Source organism: Pristiophorus japonicus, chromosome 7 (genome assembly GCF_044704955.1).
Source record: "Pristiophorus japonicus isolate sPriJap1 chromosome 7, sPriJap1.hap1, whole genome shotgun sequence".
Classification (NCBI taxonomy): domain Eukaryota; kingdom Metazoa; phylum Chordata; class Chondrichthyes; family Pristiophoridae; genus Pristiophorus; species Pristiophorus japonicus.
Window position 1 is genome coordinate 179,738,456 of NC_091983.1, and position 14,810 is coordinate 179,753,265.

Below are 14,810 nucleotides of genomic sequence, written 5' to 3' on the forward strand. Positions count from 1 at the left end.
AAAAAATCAACAGTAAAAAATAAAAAAACTATCCAAAGACCTTCATGGGACTTCGTCCAGGTAAGTCGCTGTTGAAAATTTTTAAAAAAGTGTTCACTTACCTTTTTTTCAGGTTCTTCATACTTACCATCGGGGACAGACCAGCCTTCTTGCAGCAGTCCACCCCTGTTCTGCCGCCAAGTCCCGCCGACTCCCACCCGCAGGAATATGGGAGCTTGGCGGGCGGGAGGTCAGTTGCACCACTCGGCCGCCCGCTGACGTCAGTGGGCGATTCCCGGCGGCTCTCCCCCCACCCCCGCCCGCTCCAGGCCACCTCCAAAGTGGCACTGGGCGGATCTTGACGAGGAATGTCGGTGAGATTGGGGCAAAAATGATAAGGTTTTATCATTTGCTTTAATTACGTTGATTTGCCATTTGGATGACAAATATATGCAAAGACTCACCTTTTCAGTTGTATTATGGCCTTGTAGTACAAAGCTGTGCATGATCCTGTACAGAAATGTGCACGGTGACATGGCACCAGTTTACATCTGTTCAGGCCTGTTAAAACCTCTCATGCACTACACGATAAAATTGATGCAGATTCATTCCCTTAATTCTTCACAAGTGGAGGTACTAGCCATTGGAGAGGGAACACTGAAGAATGAATCACTCCAGACTACACTCACACATCTTCAAATGGCTGCTTATGAGGCAGCTCTGGGAACCACAGCCAAATATGTTTTAGACGTCATTTGTAGGGAGCCTCAAGCTATTCTTCTAAGCAAGAGTTAAATGGACACTAGAGCTTTAAATAAATTAAGCCTGCCATGACCGTCATACTGGGGCAAATGATGCAGCTTTTCCGCTTTTGGCAAAACCAGATTACAGCGAATTGTATTTTGTAATTTTTTTTAAAGTTAGTATTTTACTTTATTTAAAAATTGCACTCTGTGAACACAAAGGCATGCCCATTTGCTCAAATTGAAATGGGCATTAACCATTGAGCACTGTAGTGCTATTTCTGCTTGAGGATGGTCAAGCTTGAATTAATTCATATTCATAATCCCTGTAGGAGTCACTATTACAACAATTGACTCTCACATCACTATTTCATTGCTGCTACGATAATGCAATTTATATAAAGCACACCTTGGTAAATTGCTGAGAATATCATAATTAACAGTAATATCCAAAACTCCGCTGTCAGTATCCTATTCTGCACCAATTCCTGCTCGCCCATCACTCCTGTCCTTGCTGACCTACGCTGGCTCCCAGTTGCTCAAATTTAAAATTCTCATCCTTGTGTTTAAATCATTCCACAGTCTTGCCTCTCTTTATTTCTGTAATCTCCTCCAGCCTAACATCTCCCCTCCGAACTCGCTCCTTTGACTCTAGTCTATTATGCAGCCTCCCTCTTGGTGGCTGTACCTTCAGCTGCCTAGGCTTCATGATCGACAACTTTCTCCTTAAACCCTCCAGCACTCCGCTTCCCTCTTCTCCTTTAAGGCCCTACTTAAAACCCATCTCTTTGATCAAGCTTTTGGACACCATTCCCAATATCTCTTTCGTTGGCTCAATATCCATTTTCTGCTCATGCCTGTGTGAAGCAACGTGGGACATGGTTCTATGTTAAAGATACTACAGGTTGAACCTCTGGTCCAGCACCCTCGGGACTTGACCAGTGCCGAAACACAGAATTTTCCGAACCACGGGAAGTCAGTGCTGGTGATCGCTGAGTGAGGGAGGGAAGGCAGAAAAAGTGTTGGTGATTAGTCATTTCTCTGTCTGTCTCAGGTCTAATGCTCCTTCACTGCGCCGTCAAGTTCCACAATTCCACAATGAGGAAGCAGAGCGAGATGCTGAGCGTCACAGGAGCGCTCAACAGTGAGCTCTAAGCCCAGGCCCAAGAAAGCAGCAGTTACGCAAACTAATGCCGAACCACGGATGTTTCTGGACCAGAGTGTCCCGAATCAGAGAGGTTCAACCTGTATATAAATGCAAGTAGCTGTAGTAGTAAGGAGTGACAGAATCTTACCTTCCGGTGGACTCAGGGGTATAGAAGGCTAGTGAGACTGTGCTTTGATTTCGAACGTATCCCACTCGTTTCAAAGCCACTAACTCCTTCTTGTCCACTTCCCCTAGGATGACTAACCAGCCCTCGTCCTTGGTCTTTGTGAAACGTGGCGTGATAGCTTTGCTGTCATACTTTCCCTGGATCAATACAAGACAACACATCAGAGTGGATTTTCTGTTTATTAAGATGAATTATAAATAATAATACTTGTATTACTACAGTACAGTTTTTTTTTAAAAATCACATAGAAAATCTTGAATCACACAACAAATTACTTTTTGGACTGTGGTAATCATGCTTATTTAGAAAAACACGGCAGTCATTCTGCATCAGCAACGTTCCAGATCAATAACCAATTAATCTGATTTTCGGTAGTTTTGGTTGTGGGAGGAATGTTGATTAAGACTGCTGGAAAACGCCCTGCTCTTCACCGAATAGTGCCACTGAATCTTTAAGATCCACTCATACCACTAAGAAATGTGGCAGCCATTTTGCACACATTCTACTAACAATAATTTAAGTAGCCATTTAATCTGTTTTTTGTGGTGTTGGCAGAGCGAAGTTGAAGATCTCCTTTGACAACGCAGCACTCCTTCAGCAATGCAATGAAGTGGCGGTCTAGATTATTAGCTTGAACCCACAGCTTTCTGACCTAGAGGCGAGAGCACTACTAAGCTGACACGAGCTGATCTTTGCTGGTTAAAAGATCTGTTAGCTATTATTGGGAAAGGAAACCAACGTTAACATGTTGCCAAAAAACCACAATTGCTGCAGCACTGACTTTTTGCTTCAACAGGTTTATAATGATTTAATGTAACAGCAGTACAGCAATGTGCTTCCACCTCTGGCAGCTGGTTTGAGTGCAGTGCAGCTCGATAAAACTGCCTGTTCATCTCAGAGGGTAATAAGTGAAATGAACATTAGAAAATAGGGAAGCTAAATTTGAACATAGCCCAACCAAATACGTGTCTTTAGTAGAAAATGATTCTGATAACTCATAACTCATAACTGTCACAATTTATTTTTAAATGATGAACAAAAATATAATCAAATGCCTGAAAGAGCATTCATTATTCGCCAGCCTGCCATCTACAATTAAATATAACGCAAGGAAAATTGCTTTAAAAAGCTTTTGAGTGTATTGGCCTCCAGCAAAAAAAAGGTTCCATGACTATTCTTAGGATATTAAGTGAAGTCTATTTATATGCAAATCTGATGAATGGAAAACCAGTTTTTGTACTTTTTTTAAATAAAAAAGCAGCACTGTTGTTGTCATGTATCTTACATTATTATATATAACTGTATCCTAACATGCTATACATGACTGTAATAAGATATGACTTGTAACCACCAGCATACCTTACCACCAGGGGTGCACTTGCAAGAGACAGGTATACAAGGACAGGTCTCAGGCAAGTGCAGCATTCCAGAGCTGCGAAATAAAGGTGCAGGTCCAGAGTGACCTTGACTTCACTACATGCCTCGTGTGAATCTGTACTGAGAGGACAGGACTTTACAATGGCGACGAGTTACAGGATTACAGAATCCACAGAATGGCGAACGGATCAGATGAAAAGAACAATGCGGGAGACATTTGGGAGGACTTAATAGAAAGGCTCCAGCAAAGCTTTGTAACCAAAGACTGGTTAGGCGACGATAAGGCAGACAAGAGAAGAGCCCATCTCTTGACCAGCTGTGGCTCGAAAACATACGCTTTAATGAAGGATCTGTTAGCATCCGAGAAACCAGCAAGCAAGTCGGTTGAAGAATTGAGCACACTGGTGAGAGACCACCTGAAGCCAGCGAGCAGCCTACACATGGCTAGACACAGGTTCTACAACTACAGACGCTGTGTGGGCCACAGCATACCCGACTTCGTGGCGGAACTTCGGAGGTTGGTTAGTTTATGTGAGTTCTCCGATGAACTCAGGAGAGAAATGCTGAGAGACTTTTTCATTGAAGGAATAGGCCACGCAGGCATATTCCGAAAGCTCATAGAGACCAAGAACCTGACCTTAGAGGCAGCAGCACTGGTTGCACAGACATTCTTGGTAGGGGAAGAAGAAACGAGGTTGATTTACAATGCAGGTACGACAACTAACGAAATATCGGAACAAGAAGTTCACAGCACTAAACAAGCTGCTACCCCCACACACAGACAAAACCGGGAGAACAGGCTCTCGACAGCAGGCAGAAGCCATCAAGGGCCACAGGAACGGCCGTTCACACCTCATCAACCCACAATGCGAGCAATCAACTACAAACTGAGAGAAGCTCAAGAGAGATCAGCCAGACGCAGCTCATTCTTTGGGAACACTTTGAACAATGGAACAGTTCTGTGCTGGAGGTGTGGGGGTGGGCACTCGTCATGGGGATGTCGATTTCAGCAGACTATTTGCAGAAATTGTGAAAATACAGGGCATTTGGCCCGCATGTGCAAAAAAACGGCAGCTCGGCTGGTATACAAATCGGATGGGTCGGAAAGCGGACCAGAAGATGGTGGGGACAGTACCCGGGACACTGGTGTACAGCGGGTCAACACGATCAATGGCCGCTGCTCCTACAACAGGATGCCTCCTATAATGATGAGGGTCCTACTCAACGGGATATCCGTCAACAAGGAGCTGGATACGGGAGTGAGTCAATCTCTCATGGGCGCTCAACAATTTGAACAACTGTGGCCGCATAAAAGAGACAGACCAAAACTCACAAGGGTCGACACCAAACTAAGGACCTATACCAAAGAAATCGTACCAGTCCTTGGCAGCACCATGCTCTCTGTCACACACAAAGGGACAGTGAACCGACTTCCCCTGTGGATTGTCCCCGGAGACCCCCCCAGCACTGCTGGGGAGAAGCTGGCTGGCAAAACTAAACTGGAAATGGGATGATGTCCATGCCATGTCATTAGAGGAACGGACCTCCTGCTCAACAGTTATAAAGTGATTTGAACATCTCTTTCAGCCAGGTGTGGGCACTTTCAAAGGGGCCAAAGTCAAAATCTACATCACACAGGATGCTAGACCGGTCTATCACAAGGCCAGAACTGTACCCTATGTGATGAGGGAAAAGATTGAACACGAACTAGACAGGCTTCTGCGGGAAGGCATTATATCACCTGTGCAATTTAGCGACTGGGCAAGTCCCTTCGTCCCAGTCATGAAGCCTGATGGATCCATACGAATCTGTGGGGACTACAAATCTACCATAAACAGAGTCTCCCTACAGAACCAGTACCCGCTGCCCAGAGCGGAGGACTTATTTGCCACATTGGCTGGAGGTAAACTTTTCTCAAAACTAGACCTCATATATGACGCAAGAATTGACCGAGGAATCCAAGCTACTCACCACCATCAACACACATCGAGGCCTTTTCATGTACAATCGATGCCCATTCGGCATCAGGTCAGCAGCTACCATATTCCAGCGCAACATGGAGAGTCTGCTCAAGTCCATCGCGGGGACGGTTGTATTTCAAGACGACATACTTATCACGGGCAGGGACACCGACTCCCATCTCCGTAATTTGGAGGAAGTACTAAAGCGGTTGGATCGGGTAGGCCTACGAGTCAAGAAATCCAAGTGCCTGTTTCTCGCACCCGAGGTTGAATTTTTGGGCAGAAGGATTGCCGCTGATGGAATCCGCCCAACAGAGTCCAAAACAGAAGCAATTCGCCTGGCACCCAGGCCCCGGAATGTCTCAGAACTGTGCGCCTTTCTCAGGCTACTCAATTACTTTGAGAACTTTATGCAGAACTTAAGCACGCTGCTGGAGCTTCTCAGGAAGGGGTGCGATTGGTTTTGGGGGGTCACCCAGGAACGCGCCTTCAATAAGGCACGCAACCTTCTGTGTTCCAACAGTGTTTTGACTTTCTTTGATCCAGGTAAAAAGCTAGTTCTCACATGCGATGAGTCAGCATATGGGGTCGGGTGCGTTTTGCAACATGTCAATAGTGCGGGCAAATTACAACCCATAGCTTATGCCTCCAGGTCACTTTCGCGGGCGGAGCGCGGGTATGGAATGGTAGAGAAGGAGGCGCTCGCATGCGTGTACGGAGTCAAAAAGATGCACCAATACTTTTTCGGGGCCAAGTTCACATTAGAAACCGACCACAAGCCCCTCACGTCCCTCCTATCCGAGAGCAAGGCAATAAACGCCAACGCCTCGGCGCAAATTCAATGGTGGGCACTCATGCTGGCGTTCTACGACTATACCATAAGGCAGACAACTGTGCCGATGCGCTCAGCAGGCTACCCCTGGAGACCACGGAAGGGTCTGACGAACAGGACTGTGAGATAGTCATGGCAACCAATGCCTTTGAGTCCACAGGTTCGCCCATGACGGCTCGCCAAATCAGAGCCTGGACGGCCAGCGACCCCACGTTATCCTTAGTAAAAAGATGTGTCCTAACCGGTGACTCGGCAGAGGCTCGCGATGCCTGCCCCGAGGAATTATAACCCTTTCACAGCCGCATGCATGAGCTATCACTACAAGCAGACTGCCTGATGTGGGGCAGCCGAGTAGTCATGCCTCTGCGAGGCAGAGAGGCATTTGTCCGGGAGCTCCACCACGAGCACCCGGGGATCATTCTCATGAAGGCCATAGCCAGATCCCATGTCTGGTGGCCTGGTATTGACGCGGACCTGGAGCTCTGCGTCCGAAGGTGCACCATTTGTGCCCAACTCAGCAATGTCCCCAGGGAGGCTCCACTGAGCCCCTGGCTCTGGCCTACCAAACCGTGGGCGCGGGTGCACATAGACTATGCGGGCCCATTCATGGGCAAAATGTTCCTCGCAGTTGTAGATGCATTTTCAAAGTGGATCGAATGCACCATTTTAAACTCGAGCACAACCTCCACCACTGAGGAGAGCCTCGCAACCATGTTTGCAACGCACGGAATCCCTGACATATTGGTCAGTGACAATGGTCTGTGCTTCACCAGCGCAGAATTCCAAGACTTTATAATTGACCACGGCATAAATCACGTCAAGACAGCACCGTTCAAGTCGGCCTCCAAGGGCCAGGCGGAGAGAGCAGTGCAAATCATTCAACAAGGCATGCTTAAAATCCAAGGTCCCACGCTGCAGGGTCGCCTGTCGCGACTGCTGCTGGCATACAGATCTCGTCCGCACTCATTGACTGGGATCCCCCCCGCGCAACTGTTGATGAAAAGGACTTTAAAAACAAGGCTCTCATTAATCATCCCAGACATGCACGAAATCGTTGAGGCAAAGCGCCGTAAGCTGACTGAGTACCATGACAGAAATTCGAGGGGGTGATGGAATGAGATAGGGGACAAAGTGTTTGTACTAAACTATGGCAGGGGTCCCAAATGGCTTGCAGGGACAGAAACGGGCAAGGAAGGAAACAGGCTACTGGTAGTACAAATGGACAATGGCAAAACCTGCCGGAGGCATGTAGACCAAGTCAAAAGCAGATTTACCAACAACACTGCGGAACCAGAGGCAGACTACAATGTGGAACTCGCACCACACTTGGTGGACAGAGAGAGGGAACAACCTGAGGAAAGGGCAATCCCAACAGACAGCCCAGGCGAGTCAACAACAATCACACCAATCGAAACAGACAGCCCAGGTAAGATACCAGCAACCACACCCAAAGAAAAACAGACACCAAGGCAAACAACTGAACCACAACTCAGACGCTCCACGCGAGAGCGTAGACCACCTGAGAGACTGAACCTATAAAGACAATAAAACCTTGGGGGAGGGTGATGTCATGTATCTTACATTATTATATATAACTGTATCCAAATATGCTATACATGACTGTAATAAGATATGACCTGTAACCACCAGCATATCTTACCACCAGGGGTGCACTTGAAAGAGACAAGTATATAAGCACAGGTCTCAGGCAAGTGCAGCATTCCAGAGCTGCAAAATAAAGGTGCAGGTCCAGAGTGACCTTGACTTCACTACATGCCTCGTGTGAATCTGTACTGAGGGGACAGGACTTTACAGTTGTCATGAAAAAAGTAGCAAGCCTTATTTAGGGAGGAAGAAAATCTGTGCGATGTTGTCTTTGTGACTATGTTATAAACAAATTCCACAATAGTCTGCTTGGATGGAATTTACATTGATGCAACGGTTTGTAAACAAAAATACTTTTCCCCTCCACACAAAGGAAGTACACCTTTAATTCCTAATTTTCCTTTAAATTTTGATAATGTTTGTTTATATACAACTTGCAAATTTCTTTCATAGGCAAGGAAAAGACTTAAAAGCATCTATTCATGACACATATACAAATATAGATTTTGCAACATTCTCCTCCTATTATGTTGTTTGTATAATGCTAGAGCCAGATTACAAAGATTTAACCACTGCTGTATACTTGGAATAAAATGGTAGGCTTGGCTATTTTAGCTTCATTTTTACATTTCAAACTGGAAGACAGGTACAAATTCTCAATTTACTCAACAGTTTACTTTCACTTACAACCACAGGGTAGAATTATAAATTCCACATTTAAGAATAGCACCGTTTTTTTGCGTTATTTGTGATTAATGGCCGTTTTTTAATGCCGAAATAATACCCCAAAAAAAGGCTCAAGTTTCACCAAAAGTTTTTCAAATTTTGGCGTAGCGTTAAAATACCAACATTTTTAAGGGCAGAGATAAATTTTTTCACGTTAAAAATAACGCCCTGGGCATGCCCGACACTCGAAGCATATACTTGAGACTCTAAAGTTATAATATGCAGGCGGGGAGATTACTCTGACCGAAAAATTCCTTATTCTCTGCTTTAATGTTGGTGAATGGAGGTTAGGGGAGGAGGTTGGGGGTAGTATAACTTTCCTTAAGAATCGTTTTAAAATCAAGCAATGTTTTTCTCCCCCTCCTGCACAGATGCTGTTCAGAATGCCTCAGAGAAAGCCCGGTCACACGTTTGTAAATCTTGGGACCGTCAGGAATTGTCTTAGCTAATTCTTCCTGAGACATTGTTCTTCACGATACCTATTATATAGTAGCCCACTTCCACTATGTATTATCGATAGGAGCAGTATTTGTTATCATAACTGACTTTATTCACTGATTCCCACTATTCTCAGGATATACTCTTCACTCTACCTGAACAAAAACCCAATTCTAAGTAATATTTATCAACATTTCTGGGCTTAGCTGGAATACCACGACGATATTCCGATTACCCAGATGTAGGTGCCCTTTGAAATACAGTCTCCTCAATCGATTCACTAATTTCCTTAGTCGCTGTGATTACATTCTTATTTATCATTTGAGAAGCATTTGCCTCAAAACAAGAAGTTCTATCTATGGAATTACTTCAGAAAACCTCGAGTTGGAAGGATTCCCACTGACTCGATTATGAATGGCAGAGATTTTGGACACCACCGAACTGTACACGTTTCGTCTCCGCTGCTTTGGCATGCGGGTTCGGCATGGAGGAACACAGGGTCGGCGCCCCGGCCGGACACACGAGCTCGGTGCTCGGCTCCCACCTCCCCCTGGGCAAGTACCTCTCCTCCTCAGTCTTGGTGCACGGGTACTCAGGTAAAGTCTTGCCTTCCTCTTCCAATGATTTCGAGTAGAATTTATTCAAAAAGACGAATATGTGTTACATGTGGGGCCCACCTTAATGTTGTTGGAAATGTGTGTTTAAGAAAATCCCAATGATTTTTCAAAACCACGAGTTCAGTATATTTTTGCAGAAGCTCCGTTTCCTAAGATGGCGCCATTAACGCCGATTTCAATTGGACTCGACCAGGTAAGATGAGCTTTTTCAAATCATTATTTATCACTGTCCTTAAAAATGTCTTTATTGGGGAAACGCTCAATAATGGCGTTATCGTTGGTTTTGATGCTAAGTGACATCACAAAAACAGTTTGAAAAAAAATCAGCCCTTATTTTTTAATGACGCCGTTACACCACTGGCAAAACTAGCAAAATGGCCTTAAATTTATTTCGTACCAAAAATAAACTTTTAACGCCAAAAAATGGTGCTAAATCAATCATTATGGTGGCGAATTTCTAGCCCTATAGAGTGTAAGAAGAAAGAAACAGACCAGATAGCCTGTCATGTCAGTGGTGGGGGGGGGGGGGGGGGGGTAGATTTTAAACCTTGTTCCAGCAACACAGCTGGGGGAGGGGGCATGACCAGCAGGTTGGAGGGTAGCCTGGGGCGCGGCGGCCCAGATTATTTTTGTGGAGCACTCTTGCCCCACAAAAATAAATTAGAACTTACTTTTTTGGGCCAGGAAATTATAGGCCAGTTCGTCTTAACTTCAATTATTGCTGAACTATTACAGGATGAATTTACTAAGGACTTGGAGAAACGCAAGTTAATTAGAGCCAGTCAGCAGGGAATTCTGAAATGCAGCTTGTATTTGGCCAACCATAGAACTTTTTGAAGAAATAACAAAAGGATAGAAAAAGGAAATACAGTAGAAGTTTCATAATCTGCAATAATAAATTGTCAAAGCTGACCCAACCAAATTTCAGTTACTGATGTCATGATTTTGTATTTTAAATCTATGATTCTCAGTCCCCAATTTTATTTCTTAAACACTATGTATTATACAAACATTTTAGTTTTTCCTTTTATTGCTTTCCCACATTTCTTTTACTATTTTGTCCTGTTTAACCTCTTTTGACCTATATACCTCGAGCTTAATTTTCCTTCCAAGCTGCCTACTCTACTCTCTTGCTTTCCCCACCCTGCCATATTAATTTAAACCTAACCCCACAGATCCAGTTAACCACGCTACAAGGATACCGGTCTGTACTCTGACTGCTGCAGCTTACTTCTGCCCAGAATTGGTCATGGGATTTGAACCCTTCCTTCCTACACCAAGGGGGGAATTTTAACCCCAAAAATCAGGTGGGTTTGATTTGAGTGGGAGGTTAAAGAGTTAAAAATCGGAATCCAGACCCCTGCCCACTTCTGGTTTTAACAGAGGCGAGACAGGTTGTGCAGCCAATCCATTTGAACGAGGCAGGTTGGCACTTTAAATATTATAACAAGGCTGCGTGCTGCATGGTGATTCACTATTTAAAATTTAACTCTGGCCTGCTGGGTTTCCCTGGTCTCAAGGAACCTGCCAGTTAAAGAGAGGCAAGGACTGCTGGATGCAAGAGGCAAGTGCCTTTCCACTGACCTGCTGCATCCAGTGTTCCTGCCTCGCCAACCCCCCGCAATCGGACCCCACCACCCCCCCACCAACAGGACCTCCGATGTCCGATCCCACCTCTGCTTTCTAACCCCCCTGTCCCCGGCCCCCAATTCCCCTCCGGTCCCTGATACACGATCCACCCTCCGGCCTTACGAACCCTGATTCCCTGCCCAACCTTCCCAACCCCTATAACCCGTCAAACTTTCCGACATCCCCCTCTGGCCTCCAATCCCAATCAAACCCCCTCCCCCACGATCCCTTCCTCCCTGCGGCCTTGTGCCACAGGCCTATCCGCCGGACTGCCAGCTGGCCTCTCCATCTGTCTTGCTGCGGGCGGAAACAGTGATTCAGCGGGAATCCTGTTCCACTGGGTTTCTCAACCGTATTGCAGCCCGACCCCGACCCCCCCCCCCCCCCCACCAAACATTAAAATTCTGGCCCATGTCTCTACCACCCTGGTAGTAATTCTGAGATTATCATCTTTGTGGCCTTGCTTTCTGAGCTACTCCCTAGCTCCTGGAACTATTTTTCCAGGACTTGAATCCTACTGTTCCATGTTATTGGTTCTGACTGGAAGCACAACTTCTGGCTGATTCCCCTCCTTCTGCAAGAGCTTCTGCCCCTGCTTTAAGTCCCATATCATGGAACCCACAAGACAACATACCATTCAGGACTCATGTTCAGTTACTAAAGCAACTGTCTATTCCTTTAACAATTGAATTTTCCAATACCATGGTTCCTGCATTCAACTCTTCACTTCTCCTTCTACCTAGACAATGTGGAATTGTTCTTGCCCTCCTCCAAATCATTATCCCTGGAACAAGAATTTAAAATTGAAAACTTACTTGCCAAAGCACTGCTCTCAGGGACCCCATCCCTTCCTTCCTATCTCGATGGATGGTCACTCACTTCCAGTCTTCGTCATCTATCTCTCTCTGTCTGCTTGTGGGGTTACCACCTGTTAGAATGTGTGGCCCATCCCTTTCCCGTATGTGAATGAATATCTCTCACTGTTTCTCAAGCTAAGTAACACTGTGCTTCAGTGAATGCAGCTAGAAATACGTCCTGTAAGTGTGTTTGCCCTGGATGCTTGACTATCCAGGAATTCCTACATTCAACGAGGTTTGCACAACATGGGATGCAGCTGGTCTGTTGCTGTAACCCTTCTTAACTCGATCCATGTAAAAATAAAGATTAAAACATATAGCGCATGGTATAAAAGTTCAAGCAGTGAGTCCAACTATATACATCATGGCTTATATCCTAAGTAAAAGTAAATGCTGACTTCAATCTCTCCGCTGCTCTCACTGGTTCACTGCAATGTTGTGCACACTCATAGCACAGTTCACATATACAGACAGCACACAAAACACATGAAATACTGTACTACACAACAAGCACTAATTTAGAAATCCTGGGGCCCATCCAGTTGCCAGTCTGACAGGAGCACGGTGGAGTCGGAAATTAGACTGGGTCCCAGATACACCAAAATTAGAACGGGCTGCGCGGCCCATTCAATCTTTCGCACCTGCGTGATTTTTTGCATTATGAAGCTGGATCAACGGCTGCACAGGACCTCGAGACAGCTGTAAAGGGAACACTGAAATACACCGGGCTGAAGCCTTAACTGCTGTGCCTTATTTGGGACAGAAACTCTGTTGCCCCCTATCACTCCTTCTCAGAGTGGGCAGCCTCTATTGCATGATGCTGTCTCCCACATGTCACGGATGGCTGAGATGGCCTCTGTCAATGTTAGTCAGCTGCCTGCTATCGGGTTTATGAAAGTGGCTTGTCTCGATTCTCCTTCCCTGCAGTGTGATATCCATTTTGTGCTGGGCTCCTCCTCACAATGTCTTGTCCGAGATTAGTAGCTCATTGATACACCAGGTTACAATTGAGCCCGAGGAGCAGGAACCCCTGTTGCAGGCAGTTCCTGCCCCTGGTGGGCAAAGGTTCTGCCGCTTACACGCAAACAGGAAATTCTCATAAATTCTAGTCAAGGGTTTTAAGAGATTATGGAGCCAAAGTGGGCGAATGGAGTTAGGATATAGATCAGCCATGATCTCACTGAATGTCAGAACAGGTTCGAGGGGCTGAATGGCCTACTCCTGTGTTCCTATGTTTCTAAATAGCAGAGACCCAGCACAACTGGGTCGCTGCTGTTTTCCGGGGAGGTCTACTGGTCTCCTGCATTCAGCAGGTTAATTGATAAATAAAGTGGTAAGATATCTTACAAGGTAGCTTGACTGCCTATCAGATGGTCTCAAATCAGAGGGGTTCATTTGAACCTAACATGCCCGGGTGGGGGGGGGGGCGCTGTTGCAGGGAAATTAATGTGATAGATCGGTCGCTAGTTTGACACTTCCCCTGATTTTATCTCCATTGAAATCAAGACTCGTACCTTGCTGCGCACTAGGCTAATCCTGCGTAGATTGATCTGGAGTACGTATTCCTGATCAGCATGTAGCCGTGTCCAGTTCTTCTCATCTCGGAAGCCAGTGCCCACATTAGGCAGAGCTCTCTCATTTTTCCCCTTTGGTGTGTTTTCCCACCAGCCCTTGATACTCAGCTTAACCTCGACAATTGGCAGACGGGACAGGAAGTTCCAAGCCTAAAAAAAATGAGAGAAGTTGGAAATGTTACTTAATTCTTTGGCAACAATAGTATGCTCAGTTTACAAGGCAACTTCCAATTCAGTTGCATGAACGATTCACAGCTATTCAGAATTAAAATGGATACTGTAAAAGGCAAAGATTTGTCAATAAATCTAAACTTGGACATTACTTAATAGAATGTAAGGTTAATGAAATCAGCCATTGGTCTAATTTCTCTGCATCTCCCCATACTCATCTCATCCATGATATCTACTTCCTGCTCCCTCTAAATTTCTAGCCATCTAATTTCCCTTCCTGCTTTGCCGCCTCCATCCCCCCTCCCTCCCTTTCTAGCTTGACACTGCAATTCTGAGGTTTTCTCCTCATGCACTGCCCTCCTCCCTTTCAAAACTGCCATCATAAAAGTATAAGAAATAGGAGCAGGATTAGACCATTTGACCCCTTGAGCCTGCTCCGCCATTCAATGAGATCATGGCTGATCTTCTACCTCAACTTCACTTGCCTGCACTATCCCCGTAATATCCAAAAATCTATCGATCTCTGTCTTGAATATATTCAAAGACTGAGTTTCCACAGCACTCTGAAGTACAGAATTTGAAAGATTCACCACCCTCTGAGTAAACAGATTTCTCCTCATCTCAGTCCTAAATGGCCGATCCCTTATTCTGAGACTGTAACCCTGGTTATAGACTCCCCAGCCAGGGGGAAACATCCTCCCTGCAGCTACCCTGTCAAGCCCTGTAAGAATTGTGTATATTTTAATGAGATGACCTCTCATTCTTTTAAATTCTAGAGAATATAGGTCTAGACTACTCAATCTCTCCTCATAGGACAATCTCAACCCCGCTCCACCCGCCCCCACCCCCACACGCCATCAGCAAAACCCCACCTTGACGTCTCTGTCCTCACCAATTCCTGCTCCATCTTAAGAGCATAAGAATTAGGAACAGGAGTAGGCCATCTAGCCCCTCGAGCCTGCTCCGC

The 14,810-nt window shown here is 45.6% G+C and overlaps 1 protein-coding gene across 4 annotated transcripts in view; it reads right to left on the reverse strand.

Annotated features, from left to right (window-relative positions):
* ascc3 (activating signal cointegrator 1 complex subunit 3) overlaps positions 1-14,810 on the reverse strand; it is a 777,147-nt gene that overhangs the window by 2,161 nt on the left and 760,176 nt on the right. For all 4 annotated transcript variants that reach the window (XM_070885599.1, XM_070885602.1, XM_070885601.1 and 1 more), the window contains exons 40-41: positions 13,613-13,822; positions 2,018-2,193 (exon numbers count right to left, since the gene is read on the reverse strand). In XM_070885599.1, the coding sequence (XP_070741700.1) occupies positions 2,018-2,193; positions 13,613-13,822 (386 nt within the window). The remainder of the gene's footprint in view (positions 1-2,017; positions 2,194-13,612; positions 13,823-14,810) is intronic.